This window comes from Dermacentor silvarum, chromosome 3 (genome assembly GCF_013339745.2).
Source record: "Dermacentor silvarum isolate Dsil-2018 chromosome 3, BIME_Dsil_1.4, whole genome shotgun sequence".
NCBI classification, from domain to species: domain Eukaryota; kingdom Metazoa; phylum Arthropoda; class Arachnida; order Ixodida; family Ixodidae; genus Dermacentor; species Dermacentor silvarum.
Window position 1 is genome coordinate 146,023,518 of NC_051156.1, and position 14,738 is coordinate 146,038,255.

General features: G+C 49.6%; 1 protein-coding gene and 1 long non-coding RNA gene across 4 annotated transcripts in view; one reads left to right on the top strand and one right to left on the bottom strand.

Moving 5' to 3' along the window:
• Positions 1-13,451, bottom strand: part of LOC125944007 (uncharacterized) — a 77,958-nt gene extending 64,507 nt beyond the window's left edge. Inside the window, exons 1-2 of the long non-coding RNA XR_007466052.1 lie at positions 13,370-13,451; positions 13,253-13,333 (exon numbers count right to left, since the gene is read on the bottom strand). This is a non-coding gene — a long non-coding RNA (uncharacterized LOC125944007). The remainder of the gene's footprint in view (positions 1-13,252; positions 13,334-13,369) is intronic.
• The window catches only part of LOC119444861 (cuticle protein 16.5-like), a 65,180-nt gene extending 50,882 nt beyond the window's left edge, over positions 1-14,298 (top strand). The window contains exons 1-4 of one of the 3 annotated variants that reach the window (XM_049663704.1): positions 12,427-12,471; positions 12,966-13,556; positions 13,611-14,016; positions 14,116-14,298. In XM_049663704.1, the coding sequence (XP_049519661.1) occupies positions 12,469-12,471; positions 12,966-13,556; positions 13,611-14,016; positions 14,116-14,117 (1,002 nt within the window). In that variant the 5' untranslated portion in view covers positions 12,427-12,468 and the 3' untranslated portion in view covers positions 14,118-14,298. Of the gene's footprint in view, positions 1-12,426; positions 12,472-12,965; positions 13,557-13,610; positions 14,017-14,115 lie in introns of those variants that run through there. The other 2 variants (XM_049663703.1, XM_049663705.1) reach the window with 2 other exon arrangements.
• Positions 14,299-14,738: the final 440 nt, after the last annotated feature.

A 14,738-nucleotide genomic window follows, 5' to 3' on the forward strand; every position in this document is an offset into this window, starting at 1 on the left:
GTAAAATAACTTTATTGTAGGTCCGGTGAGGACGCGAACTCGTCGCGCACCCGGCTAGTCCCACGTCGGGACCGGCAGGTCTAGCCCACCGGCCCGGTCACGGCATGCCGGACAGCCAGGACTTGCTTGTCTAGAGCGGTTCTACGCACACTTATCTTCTTCAACGAACGCAACAGATCTGCAAATATCTCTACGTGTATGTGAGACATGGCGTTCTTTTAATTGTTTCATTATGGTCGTTATTTGTGCGGCGGATAACTGAGAGCAGCTGTTTATAATATACAAGCTGCTGAGTTGAGCGGTCATACATTTGGGAACGCAGTACATTTATGTATGAAATATAGGATAAGCGTAACATGCTTTTCTCGGAAATCAGACTCGTGAATAATTTATTTTGTTTACACCCCTAGAAGAAAGCCGAACAACGCCGCCATCTGTGTTTTTTTTTTATTTAAACAAGTTTTTCGGTTTTACGTGGAAAAACCACGATATGATTATGAGGCACCCGGTTTAGTTTTCAGCACCTGGGGTTTTTAACGTGCACTTAAATACAAGTATACGAGTCTTTTTCCATTTCGTTCCCATCGAATTCTGCGACCTGGATTGAACCGGCGAGCAACGCCGTATTCACTATATAGCCACTAATTAGGCTGCCGCGTAGGCTTTCTTTCTTTCCTTTTTTGAAGTATTGACTGGAAAAAATTTCCACGTACGGCTTACGGCCAAAGATTAGCAAAAAGAATGACAAACTAAAATCGTTTTCGGCGCTCGTCCGACCGCAATGAATCACCCTGTACCAATTACTTCGCATTCTGTTACGCGAGGAAGGCAGAAACATGAATGTAATGTTGCGCTGCAGTTTACTCTCTTTTTTTTTTCATCTATAACAAGGCTTCCCGTAAATCTGAGTAGAAGACGCCGGATGGGGCAGATATGCTTTACTCGTTTGAAGCGGCAAGCAGGAAGGTTCCATAAGTTTCTTCGCCTGCGTTTCGCAAGAAATACTGATGGAAAACTATATGCGCAAGAATACACACGAGAGATACATGCTGCTTGCAGAACAAGAAAAATATTTGTTCTTGAAAGGGAACCGTGCAATAACATAGCAGAATGAAAGCCGACATTGCGCCCGCAATGCACGCGCAATCACCGAGTGGCATTCAAAAATAAAATAAAGAAGCGAAAGGAATTTATTCTTAAGGCATAAATACATGTCATATGCAATTGTGAACACCATTTGAGCGGTCTGAACGCAAACACCAGCGCGTGAAGTAGTACGAATGACCCTCTAGAGTAGTAAAGCCAGCAGTTTCCAACGGCGCGACCTTCATGCGGCCCAATCCACCTAAAACCCCTATATATAAAAAGTAGCGCCAACCATTTCCCTCCTCACCCATTCCACTTTCGCGCTCGGAGCGGCTAGCGCGATCGAGGCGCGATAACGACAGTGGTGCCGCCTACGTCGGGCCTGCCGTGGCAGACGACAGCTAACGCGCTACCAGAGGAAATGCGCGGAAAACTTCGATCGCGCCCTGCGGAGAAGTTTTTGAGGTGCGATTTCGCTTCGCCAGTCAGTAACTGGCCTTAATGATGCCGTTTTGGAAGCAGCAACGCGACGATGCGAGACGGCGCAAATACCAAGTGTGCAGCAAGCGTTTGCGCTCGCCGGATGGTAAAGAAAAAAAAAAAAGCCTTTTGCGCTCGTCTTATCGGTGGTGGCAACTGAAGGCGCGGCAGCATGCCATCACAACAAACTCCCTGTCCTTAACACGTTTGATCCGTTTGTGCGTACAGCACTTTCGTCGCACAGGCCCGAGAATGGCGGTCGGAGCGCGCTGGAAAGACAAAATATACAAAAGCGCAACGCGTGTTTCCACGTGACATGGATTAGCCAATGGGGGAGCGGAGGAGGCGGCGAGGAGGAAACGCCGGGGTCGGCGCGGTGGCGGCAAGATCTAAGAATGGTGCTACTTTTTATATATATAGGGGCTTTAAATCCACTTAGATCGCAGTGCCGCCACAGTATTTTTCCACGTCGGGCGACTGCAAAGCATGCGCCGCCCCAGCCGCTCGTCCCACTCGGCCATTGTCTAGTAGACTCTAGCCGTAATTTAAGGGCGCCTTGGCGCTAGCGTGGAAAAGAGCGGCTGCATTAACTCGACCAATGGGAGCCATGCGGAGATTCACACGGCGGTATGAAACAGGAACGCAGGCGCAAGATCGGACCATAAATGGGCCAACCGTCTCATGCGTGCACCTGGAGGCACCCGGCGCCAACTTGTCGCGTCGGAAGACGGGGAGAAGCATCCGAAGGAAGAGTAGGTGCCGCTGGTACACACACGCACGCACACACACAGCTCGCGTGACTTCCAACGATCATGTCTCGCCGATTCTTCGGCGCCTCCCAAAAGCCGAGGAGCCTTGCGCCTCACGGCTTTTTGGCGCCGTCTACAAATGTCTTCGCGTGCCTGATTTTGAATGTATCTGTGCTTTGCGCTCGCGCTAGCGGTTGCCACACGAGCGCAGCGTAACCAATGGTGGAAATTATTGAACATGCTGAGCAGTTTGTGGGAATAATTTTAACGCGACAGGGTTAAGGACCCCGTGTCGCAGAAAATACGGCGCCGGTGTCAACGTAAGTGCCGGCGTCCGTGGCGGAGAAAAGCGGAATCAAGCGAAGAAAAGCGAGAAGAGACGACAAGTTGTTCCAAAGCGAGCGATAATCTTGCCATATGGCCTACAACTTTAGCGGCCAGCTGATACTTTTTAGGTTTCATATAATTGTGCATCCAATAGTAAGTTCTCAAAATTAAACAAAACATGTTTTTGTGTAGTAATAAGGCTGAAGCAGTATTTTACGTGATGTTTTAGCAGAAAAGGAATCTTTGAATCTTCTTTTAGCAGAAAATGAATGAGAAAGCAACCTGGCTTCAACACACTACCGACTGGCAGCAGGCAGCCAACACGACACGACAAAAAAAAAAAAGACAGACGACTAGCTAAGGAACCTGCTAACGCAATCTGCGCCAGCCTACACAACGCGCCACATTGAGAAAGAGAATAAGTGGGATGGCATTGGGAAACAGAGTTTCGAACCGATGCCATTTTCGTTCCTGTTTTCTTTTCGGTTCGGTACAAACGACACTCAGAGGCGAAAAAATGACCTTTTATCCGGTTGGAAGCGGTACATATTCATTTGCATACCAGAAAAATAATTGCAGGAAAACCCACAAACTTATTTTCTACAGAAGCTTGAAGATGCCGCTAAGCATACCTGAAAGATTTGGCCTCTTGCTTCTTCTTTAGCGACCGTGCCGCGTTCTTCTTCGTGACAAATGCAGCATGCGGTTCCTGGTGACAGCGTTTCTTGCACTGTGTCAGAAAGGCTTTCGTTCACCTATACTATAAAGCGTCCCATGTAGAGACGCACAAAATACCTCGAAAATGATGCACCACCGGCACTAATCGCTCGACTAATATCTCCCTAGATTACAAAATACGTTTGCCTTCCGTGCACCATCATTGCTTATAGTACTTAATGTCATCCCGACAAAGTGTGTGGCAAGTAGATCTTCCACGGTTAAGCGACTGTGTTCGCGAAATGCCGGTGCAGCTTCGTCAGAAGCAGTTTACATGCTTTTGCAGATTGGCTGGTCCGCGTCGCACTTGCCTGCTGCGGGACAGTGCACGCTTGCGCCCTGAGAGCGAGGACAGGAATGATAATGCTACGAAGTTACCACAACCCGAGAGAGACATCCTGCCTGGAGCAGACGACAAAGACGGGGGCTTTCCACCATCTTACCTACTGTGTATCTCAGTGTAAATACAGTGTAAATAGCCCCGCCTTGTGTCGTCTTACGTAATACCTTTGTGGTGGAGGCGGTGGTTGTTCCCTGTACCCATCACGCAGCTCCACAACGGTCGCCTCATCACGGTTCCGACCATGTCAGTCGGTGCAGGCACATCGTCTTTAGCACCTGCCCCTACCGTGGCTCCCACCTACATCGTTCTGCCTCCTGGTCGTGATCCTGGCGTGTTTTCCGGCCCGGATGGGGTTGACGTCGACACATGGCTGAACCTTTAGGAATGGTTCAGCGCCAGCTACAGGTGGGACCCGACCCTTAGGCTCGCCAACGTGCTTTTTACCTCGATGGCCCACCACGGGTGTGGTTCGAGACGCACGAGGCTGACATTACAAGCTTGGGCTATTTCAAAGAGAAGATCCGCGACCTTTTCGGTGACGTACAGCACTAGTCGGCAGCTTGCTGCGCGCAATGACCTTGCGATGCGTGCACAGACATCGTCCGAGTCATACGTCTCTTACATTCCGGACGTTATCGCTCTTTGCCGCCGCGTTGACGAGCACATGCCCGAGTCCGAGAGGGGTTCTCATGGGCTAAAAGGTATCGCCGACGATACTTTTAACCTGCTCGTGTATACAAACGTTGATACTGTCGACACAATCATCAAAGAGTACCGGCGGTTTGAACACGCCAAGCGCCGCCGTATAACCCAGAGATTCACCCGGCTGCCCAATACGGCTGGAATTTTATCGTGTGATGCCGTTCGCCAGCCGCCCACCTATGACCATGTTACGCGCATTGTTCGTGGCGAGATTGAAGCTGCCTGTCCTACATCTACTCAACCCTCCGTATTCACAACCGACGCCAGTGACCCATCGCAGCCATCGGTGTCCCTCATTCAAGCTGTAGTCAGGCAGGAGTTTGCCAGTTTCGGCCTTCCATCAGCATGTCCACTGACTCGTCCCGATGCTCGGACTTATTCATCTGGACCCATTCGACCATCCTACACCTCCCCTTTGTCCTTCCGCAGTCCTATGGGAAGGAGAACGCCCGACGATCAGCCCATCTGCTTCTCCTGTCATCAGACTGGGCACATTGCTAGTTATTCCCGTCGCCGTTGGAACTACGCATCTCGCCAGACCTTCTCAACCTTCATGCACCCTCGTCGTCCTCCCGTGAGCCTCTTCCATCTGCCGCCACTTCTCCTGTTCGCCGCTTCTCTCGCTCCCCGTCGCCGCAACGCCGCCAATCCCGCTCTTCGCAGCCTCGCCGCTTTCCTCGCCGTCCTTCTCTGGACGCTCGCCGCCGGAGAACTAGATAGTGCAGCTTATGGAGGTGAAACTGCAATACCATCGTCCCCTGCAATTCCTCTACTGACGCTCCCCACTCACCATAGCCTCCTAGAAGTAAAAGTCGACAATGTTCCTGTGACCACCCTCATCGACACTGGCGCACACTTGTCTATTATGAGCGCCCCTTTACGCCGCCGCCTGCAGAAGATTATGACGCCGTCTACGACATAGACAATACGTGTTGCCGATGGTGGTGCTGTTCAAGTGATATGAATGTGCATCGCCCGTGTCAGTATTTCAGGTCGTCACACTGCTGTCCTTTTTGCCGTCCTTGCGTCCTTGCTCGCTAGCTGCCCCCATAACCTTATACTTGGCCTTTACTTTCGACACACTCGGCCTTAATTGATTGTTATTCTGACGCACTCTGCCTCGATCTTCCTCTTTTATCAAATGTCTGTGAAAAGCACGTCATCCGCTTAATCCCCACCGCTTTTGTTTGCCTACCACCTCGAGCCGTCCCGTACGTGTTTGTCATCCACCCCTCCCGTTCCTGACTGCGACTATATCGCCACTCCGATTACTGACGTACGCCTGACGCGCAATGTTACTGTGCCATATGTCATCACCCCATTACCTGATAACTGTGTCTTCCTTCCGCTATTAAAGTTTGATATGACCCCCCAAGTGTTGCTTCACAAGATGTCGCTTACCCAACTCACCGCTGTAACAGACCATGACGTCAAGGTTGTCGCCATAACTGCTCCTGAAAAAGCTCAAGTTTCCCCGTCACCAAGTCCTGACGGCACCAATTTTCGAAAAATGATTCGATCAGACCTTTCGCCTGACCAGGCTGACGCTCTCTGCCGGGTTTTCGCCTCATGCAGCGATATTTTAGACATCCGTGATCGACCCCTGGGCCATACAAATATTCTTACTCACCGAATGAACACTGCTGACTCTTTGCCCATTCACCGTCGACCTTACCGTGTGTCGGCATCAGACCGCGAAGTGATTCAAAAAGAAGTGGCCAACATGCTTGCGAAGGACATTATGGAACCATCATTTAGTCCTTGGGCCTCCCCCATCATATTAGTAAAGAACAAAGACGGCTCCTGGCGTTTCCGCATTGATTATCGGCACCTCAACAACATCACCAAGAAGGACATACATGTACCCTCTTCCACGTATTGACGACGCCCTCGACTGCCTCCATGATGCCACCTTCTTTTCATCCCCGGACCTCTACTGGCAAATCGCTGTAGACGACATGGATCGCGAGAAGACCGCCTTCGTGACCCCTGACGGCCTTTACCAATTCAAGGTTGTGCCTCTCGGTCTCTGCAACGCACCAGCCACCTTTGAGAGAATAATGGACACACTGCTTCAAGATTTAAATGCTCGACGTGTTTATGTTAACTGGACGACGTGATAATTTCCTCCCCAACTTTCGTAACACACCTTGAGTGGCTTTCGACCATTGGAGCAATTTTCCGATGAGCGGGCCTCTAGCTAAATTCCTCAAAGTGCCACTTCACCATTCGTCAAATTACTGTGCCGGGTCACCTTGTTGACGCTTCCGGTGTCCGAACAGACTCAGCGAAAGTACGCGCTCTCTCGAATTGCCCGTTCCACGCTCTGTCCATGATGTTCATAGTTTCATGGGGCTGTGCTCCTACTTTCGCCGCTTCGTGAAAAAAATTGCGGAACTCCTACGTCCACTCACTGACCTTCTTAAGCAAGACGTTCCGTTTTGTTGGGGGTCCTCTACAAGCTGGCGCCTTCACTGAGCTCATCGCCGCCCTAACGACTCCACCTATTCTTGCCCATTTTGACCCAGCTGCTCCCACAGAAGTGCGCAAAGATGCTAGTGGTCACGGCATCGGTGCAGTTTAGCCTAAAACCAACGAGGCATTGATCGTGTTATTGCGTACGCAAGTCGTCTCATTTCGAAACCTGAACGCAGTTACTCTATTACGGAACGGGAATGTCTTGCTCTTGTCTGGGTGGCTTCGAAATTCCTTCCTAAATTGTATGGCCGCCCTTTCCGTATTGTCACTGATCATCACGCTCTCTGTTGGCTTTCTTTACTGAAGGACCCTACTGGACGACATGGTCGTTGGGCGTTGCGCCTTCAGGAGTACTCTTACTCATTACCTACAAGTCTGGCCGCCCCCATCTGGACGCGGACTGCTTGTTCTGCTACCCTGTTGACCAATCAGACAGATGAGACATCGAACCAAGACGCTGCGTTATGTCTATGTCTCAGTTTCTCCAGATTGGTGACGAACAACGTCGTGATGCTTCTTTGCGATTACTCATTGACCGTCTAGAATCCGCACGTAACAACGCCTCACTGCGCATGTTCGTCCCCGTTAATGGCACACTTTACCGTCATAACATCCATTCAGATGGCCCTGAGCTGCTTCTCGTTGTGCCTAAACATCTGCGTTGAACGGTCCTGTGTGAGATTCACGACGAACCAACAGCTGGTCACCTTGGCGTATCTCACACGTACGACCATGTCCGGCGCCGCTTCTTTTGGCGCGGTCTCGCACGGTCTGTTCGACGTTACGTGACCTCCTGCGGTAAATGCCAACGTCAGAAACGACGTGTTGCACCCCCTCCTGGACTGCTTCTACCGCTCTCCATCGCGACCAACCCATTCTTCCGTGTCGGTTTAGACCTTCTTGGTCCTTTTCCTGAGTCAAGATCCGGCAACAAGTGGGTCGCCGTTGCTATCGATTATGCGACCAGGTATGCAATCACTCGAGCATTCCCCACCAGCGCAGCTACTGACGTTGCCGATTTTTTGCTATACACGATGTTATTCTACATCATGGCGCCCGTCGCCAATTGCTCACACATCGAGGCTGCACATTTTGTCCCGACTTTAGCGCTCCTCCTCAACGCAGCACAAGTTGACTACTGCCTACCATCTCCAAACAAATGGCTTCACCGAGCGCCTAAATCGCACCCTCGCGGACATGCTCTCAATGTATGTATCTTCTGACCACCCTGGGACCTAGCGCTACCTTATGTGATCTTTGCCTACCATTCATCGCGTCACAATAGCGCCGGTTATTCACCCTTTTATATACTCTTTGGCCGCGAACCGACGTTACCACTGGACACCCTATTTCCAGCTGCGGCCGCGCCGCCTAGCGAATATGCATGTGATGCCATCGCTTGTGCCGATCAAGTGTGTCAGACCGCCCGCTCTAGACTGTCGGCCTCGCAAGCGTCCCAGAAGCGCCTTTATGACAGCCGGCATCACGACGTTTGCTTCTCACCCGGTGCCTTAGTTCTCCTGTGGTGTCCATTCCGTCGTCTTGGCTTGTCCGAGGTGTTGTGATCTCGGTACACGGGTCCTTATCGGATCGTCCGCCCCAGGTAATGTACGTCAGCTACGAAATTGCTCCCGTCTCTCCGATTCGCCTACGATCGCTCCTTCTAACGACAATGTTTGAAGTGCACCGAGACGGCTCTTCTACTGCCGGGGGTAATGCTACGAAGTTACCACAACCCGAGCAAGACATTCTGCCTGGAGCAGATGACAAAGAAGACGGGTCTGTCTGGTACTAGGGGCTGTCCACCATATTAGCTACTGTGTATCTCAGTGTAAATACAGTGTAAGTAGCCCGCCTTGTGTCGTTTTACGTAACAATATAGTCTGCCTTCTTCTGCACAGTGTTAGGTAATGTGCAGTCATTGTTGGTGTTCAAGTACGCGTTCGAGCATCCGATGGCCACGCAACTCGTCGGCATTCTTGCAACTGCTCAAGTTACGTGCGCAACGCGCACGAGATGAGACACCCACCAACTTGCAAATGTTAAGCGACCGATGCACCTGGGCCATATTTATTTGTATTCTGCGCCTGGGTGCCTAGGCGCCATTGAGGTATCATGTATTGTTCTGAGACTTTCCCCATATCCGCATCACTACCGCTCACCGCTAGGTGCTCGCGTCGTCTGCTTAGGAGCTGTTTAAAGGCTACTAATAAGAAAAGTAGACAATTAGAAGCAGTGCGGCCAGTCAAACTTTCTTTAATAGTATACGCTATGCATTATAGCCAATTTAGTCCAAGTGAAATTCAGTTGCAGTTGGCCTTCAACGGGTCCTTAACCATGTTTTATCGAAGTCGAAAAATACCGTGTGACGTTAAAATACGTTATTTCACTAATGCTTTGCAGCAAAACAACTTTCAGAGCGTTCAGCAAAAACAGTTTGAAGCAATCAAAGGTCGCCTTTCATGCCATTCGCGGTGAGCCAAGTCCTTCTTGAATGCCTTGCAGTGCGAAGGCTACGGCAGAGCCAGATGATGATGATGATGATATTGATTTAATGGCATCCCCTTTGAAACAGGGCGGCGGCAAAGTCACCTATCCTGCTTGATTTCTTCAGGTATACTATCATCATCATCATCATCATCATCATCAGCCTATATTTTATGTCCACTGCAGGACGAAGGCCTCTCCCTGCGATCTCCAATTACCCCTGTCTTGCGCTAGCGTATTCCAACTTGCGCCTGCAAATTTCCTAACTTCATCATCCCATCTGGTTTTCTGCCGACCTCGACTGCGCTTCCCTTCTCTTGGTATCCATTCTGTAACTCTAATGGTCCACCGGTTACCCATCCTACGCATTACATGGCCTGCCCAGCTCCATTTCTTCCGCTTAATGTCAACTAGAATATCGGCTATCCCCGTTTGTTCTCTGATCCACACCGCTCTCTTCCTGTCTCTTAACGTTAGTCCTAAGATTTTTCGTTCCATCGCTCTTTGTGTGGTCCTTAACTTGTTCTCGAGCTTCTTTGTTAACCTCCAAGTTTCTGCCCCATATGTTAGCACCGGTAGAATGCAATGATTGTACACTTTTCTTTTCAACGACAGTGGTAAGCTCCCAGTCAGGATTTGGTAATGCCTGCCGTATGCACTCCAACCCAATTTTATTCTTCTGTAAATTTCTTTCTCGTGATCAGGGTCCCCTGTGAGTAATTGACCTAGATAAACGTACTCCTTTACAGACTCTAGAGGCTGACTGGCGATCCTGAATTCTTGTTCCCTTGCCAGGCTATTGAACATTATCTTTGTCTTCTGCATGTTCATCTTCAACCCAATTCTTACACTTTCTCGATTAAGGTCCTCAATCATTTGTTGTAATTCATCTCCATTGTTGCTGAATAGGACAGTGTCATCTGCAAACCGAAGGTTGCTGAGATATTCGCCGTTGATCCTCACTCCTAAGCCTTCCAAGTCTAAGAGATTGAATACTTCTTCTAAGCATGCAGTGAATAGCATTGGAGAGATTGTGTCTCCTTGCCTGACCCCTTTCTTGATAGGTAACTTTCTACTTTTCTTGTGGAGAACCAAGGTAGCTGTGGAATCCTTGTAGATGTTTGCTAAGATATTCACGTATGCCTCCTGTACTCCTTGATTACGCAATGCCTCTATGACTGCTGGTATCTCTACTGAATCAAATGCCTTTTCATAATCTATGAAAGCCATGTAGAGAGGTTGATTGTACTCCACAGATTTCTCGATTATCTGATTTATGACATGGATATGATCCATCGTAGAATATCCCTTCCTGAAGCCAGCCTGTTCTCTTGGTTGGCTGAAGTCAAGTGTTGCCCTGATTCTATTGGAAATTATCTTGGTGAATATTTTATACAATACTGAAAGCAAGCTAATGGGTCTATAATTCTTCAGTTCTTTAACTATATGTTCTATACTATACATGTTCTTTATCCAGCATTTTTGTATACCTCTCATTAATCTTTTTCTTCCCCCCCCCAAAAAAAAATGCCTTGTACCGCTACCTATGATTTTAAAAGATCAGGTTATATCAATCTTTTCCCTGCTTTTTTCCACCAGTACTCTAATCGTCTCTTTCTTATCTCTACGGTTGATCTGTTGATGTTTCCTTCCACTTTACACACAAGCGCTTCTGGAAGTTGTACGTTATATACCTACGGTTCTCGCTCGGTGAATCCCGTCGCATTCCATTAGGATGTGCTTGAGTGGTCTCTGGATATTTACTGCAGCATACACATACCTCATCTAGTTCCGAATATTTGCTCCGGTATATTTTGGTCCTTAGGCAACCGGGCGGAGCCTCAAATAGCAAGGCACTGCCCTTTGTGTTATACAGATTTTCACTTCAAATTTCTTTCTTCTCATTCTTGTACATCTCCATGGACCTTTTTGTTTCCATTTTTTGCATCCAATTCACTGTCTCTATTTATCTCACTTTCTTTCTGATGACTCCTGGTTGTCTATTTACAGTTTCGATTACCCTGTACTTGGTTGCCAACTTCCCTGACCTTTTCCTCCATTCTGTGTCCACGCTTATTATGTACAGGTACTCGTGCGCTTTAGCCGCCATTTATTTTCAGCCACGGTCCTCAACCTTCATTCAAAGCTAATTTTGCTCTCTGCTTCTCTGACTTCAAAAGAGGCCCAACCCATGTCGCCATGCACTGCCTCATTCGTGGTTTTACTGTGGGTTCCCAAAGCCAACCGGCCTACTGATCTTTGGTTAACTTCCAACCGCGACAAGATATTCGATTTTAAACACAGAATGGCACTTGCGAACGTTAGCGCTGGGACCATTACTCCTTTCCACATTCCACGCACCACCTCATATTATTGTGACCCCACAGGGCCATTGTGTCCAATGGGGCACGCAGCGCTCCCCCTATTGGACATCACCGTGGCGTACAGTTCAACTTTGATTCTGGATGTTCGCACAGACGCCATTACTTCCAATTTTGAAGCCTATGGCCCGCCAAACTCATAGGCTACCCTTCAGCTTACGGTTGAGATCACGGAGTGTCATCGATTTGATGTGGTACAGTGTACCAGAAAGCTAAGCGTGGCTATTCTTGCACCTAGTGGCACGACTAGACCATTTACTCTCGCACTTATTTCTATGCACATCACACCGTTTCCGAGCGTCGAACAAACTTCATCTTCATGTTCCCTCGTGCGAGTTCGTCGGCATACTGAATAAGTAATTGAGCCCTCCTAGATCCCGTACCGGTTTCCCTCCATCACATATCGCACGGCGGACCACTGTGAAAAAAGGTGCATTAAAAATATATTTTATTCGGACGCTTACTACAAGAACAAAAGTAAGAATGAGGCAGGTGAAAAATGTGCATGATCCTTAGGATTACTTGTTGCGTAAGATGGCTCCTTTTAGCGACTGTAGAGAGAGTATTGATGAATAGCAAAATGGGCGTTATGTCTCCCTCGCCTTCCGATAAGGCCGGTTTGAACTTGTTCTTGAAGCCAACTGCCAGGTATAAAAGCAGGCGCGTCAGCAAGTCGAATCAGAAGCTTCTGCTCCTCCGACGGATTAGGAACGCCACCATGGTAAGCCACGGGTGAACTTTTCATTCTCACGATGCCATGTTACGATATTTTTGAATGCGTTGCTTAAGAACGCACGGCTGGCTTAGAGGTAGGATTACTATAAATCCATAGGTTTCCTAAAAATCCTATCCCTTAACAATCAAATCATGCCCGCTGGTATTAATTGGACGGTTTTCCTGAAGCATACAATTATGTTAGACACTCTATTGTTGCTGAAACCGAAATTATTACTAACACTTAAATGATGCTAAGGCTCAAGGCCAAGCAGATGCTGTTTAGCTCCACAGTAGCTCGCATCTGAGCGACATGTAAAGAGTAGATCTGATAGCTTTTCCTATCATATTTTGCAGCAAATGTACACACAAGATTTGAAGTAACGGCCCGAAATTATACCTCTCGATAGAAGAAATAAATCAGAAACGTACTAAAAAAGAACGCAGACTACTTTCATATCAATACTGTTTCTAGAGGCGTCGTCTCCTTTACTTCTGCAGCTGCGTGCTTGCATCGTCCTCGCCTTGGCCGCCAGCGCCTTCGCTGGTCACGTTGGTCACGCTGTCGGTGGCTACACCCTCGCCAGCAACCTCGGCTACGGCCTTGGCTACGGAAGCCTCGGCTATTCCGGTCTCGGCTACGGCGGCCTTGGTCTCTCCCATTACGGCCTGTCCCACGGAGTTGGCTACTCCGGCCTGACCGGCTACGGTGCTGGCTTTGGATACGGATACGCCCCAGCCGCTAGCTACGCCGTCGCTGCTCCAGCTGTTGCCCACTCTGTCTCCACCTACCACGCTGCTCCAGCTGTGACTGCTGTCCACGCCGCTCCAGCCGTGACTGCTGTCCACGCCGCCCCAGCCGTCGCCACCTACGCTGCCGCCCCAGCCGTCACTCGCGTCGCCACCTACACTGCCCCAGCTGTCACCAGGGTGGTGCAGTCCGCTCCAGCTGTCACCTACGCTGCCGCCCCAGCTGTCACCAGGGTGGTCCAGTCCGCTCCAGCTGTCACCTACGCTGCTGCCCCCGCTGTCACCCGGGTGGTCCAGTCCGCTCCAGCTGTCACCTACGCTGCTGCCCCAGCTGTCACCAGGGTGGTCCAGTCCACTCCAGTCGTCCAGACCTATGCTGCCCCCGCCGTGACCAAGGTTGTCCAGTCCACTCCAGTTGTCCAGACCTATGCTGCCCCCGCAGTGACCAAGGTTGTCCAGTCCGCTCCTCTTGTCCAGACCTACGCTGCCCCAGCTGTCCACGCCGTCCACGCTGCCCCAGCTGTTGCCACCGTCGCCCACGCTGCCCCAGCCGTCGCTACCTACAGCGTTGCCCACGCTGCCCCAGCCGTCGCCACCTACGGTGTTGCCCACGCTGTCCCAGCTGTTGCCAGCTACGGTGTTGCTCACGCCGCCCCAGCCTACTACGGCTACGGCGTTGGCTCCCTCGGCTATGGTGCCGGCAGCTACGGTTACGGCCACGGTCTCCTCGGCTACGGCCTGAACTACGGCTACGGACTTGGCTCTCCTCTGAGCTACGGCAACCTCCTCCGCAAGAAGAAGTGTAAGCTCCGTTGTATTGTCCATAGTGAACAGTTCTTTCTGGGATCGTTCTGTTCTGGATTTGCGCAGCGCTAACATATATTTCTTCTTCTCGTTCCAGAAATCCCCTTTCTCTTGGAACTTGGACCGCATACAAACTACACAGCCATGGACAACCAGATTTTGTTGTTTCAATGATGTATAATCATTGTTATCGCAGAATAAACTGTTTGTCTGAAGTTTTGCACTTTTTACTGATGTACCTCAAACGAAGATATCATGTTGTCGTTAAAAAATTACGCAGATTCAACCTACTGTGGATTTAAGCTTTCGCGTTACCAAGCTAAGCTTTCGCGTAACTTTACTTGGCCATGGCAGATTCAGCGCCGCTATATCAGGCTCCACTTCGCAGTCGGGCAACTGACGAGGTCATGTCTTGCGCCAACAAATCAGCTCACTCTACTCTTGTGTTTTTACCTAAGCACCACCCCAGTACCTATTCCGACCACCAGCACAACAGCACCAACCACTGCATCTAAATAGATTATATCCCACGAACCTAAGCTTTAGAATTAACCGCCTGAATGACCTAGTTCAGCCAGAGATAACAAAAACTCTCCCGACTCCACAACGAAGGCATCGCTTTCAAAATTAGGAGAAAAAAATGTGCGTCTTAAAGACGCTAGTTTGTAGCACTGCCATGTTCTAATAAAGTGAATGGTCTCATTTGCTTCTTTCCCCGTT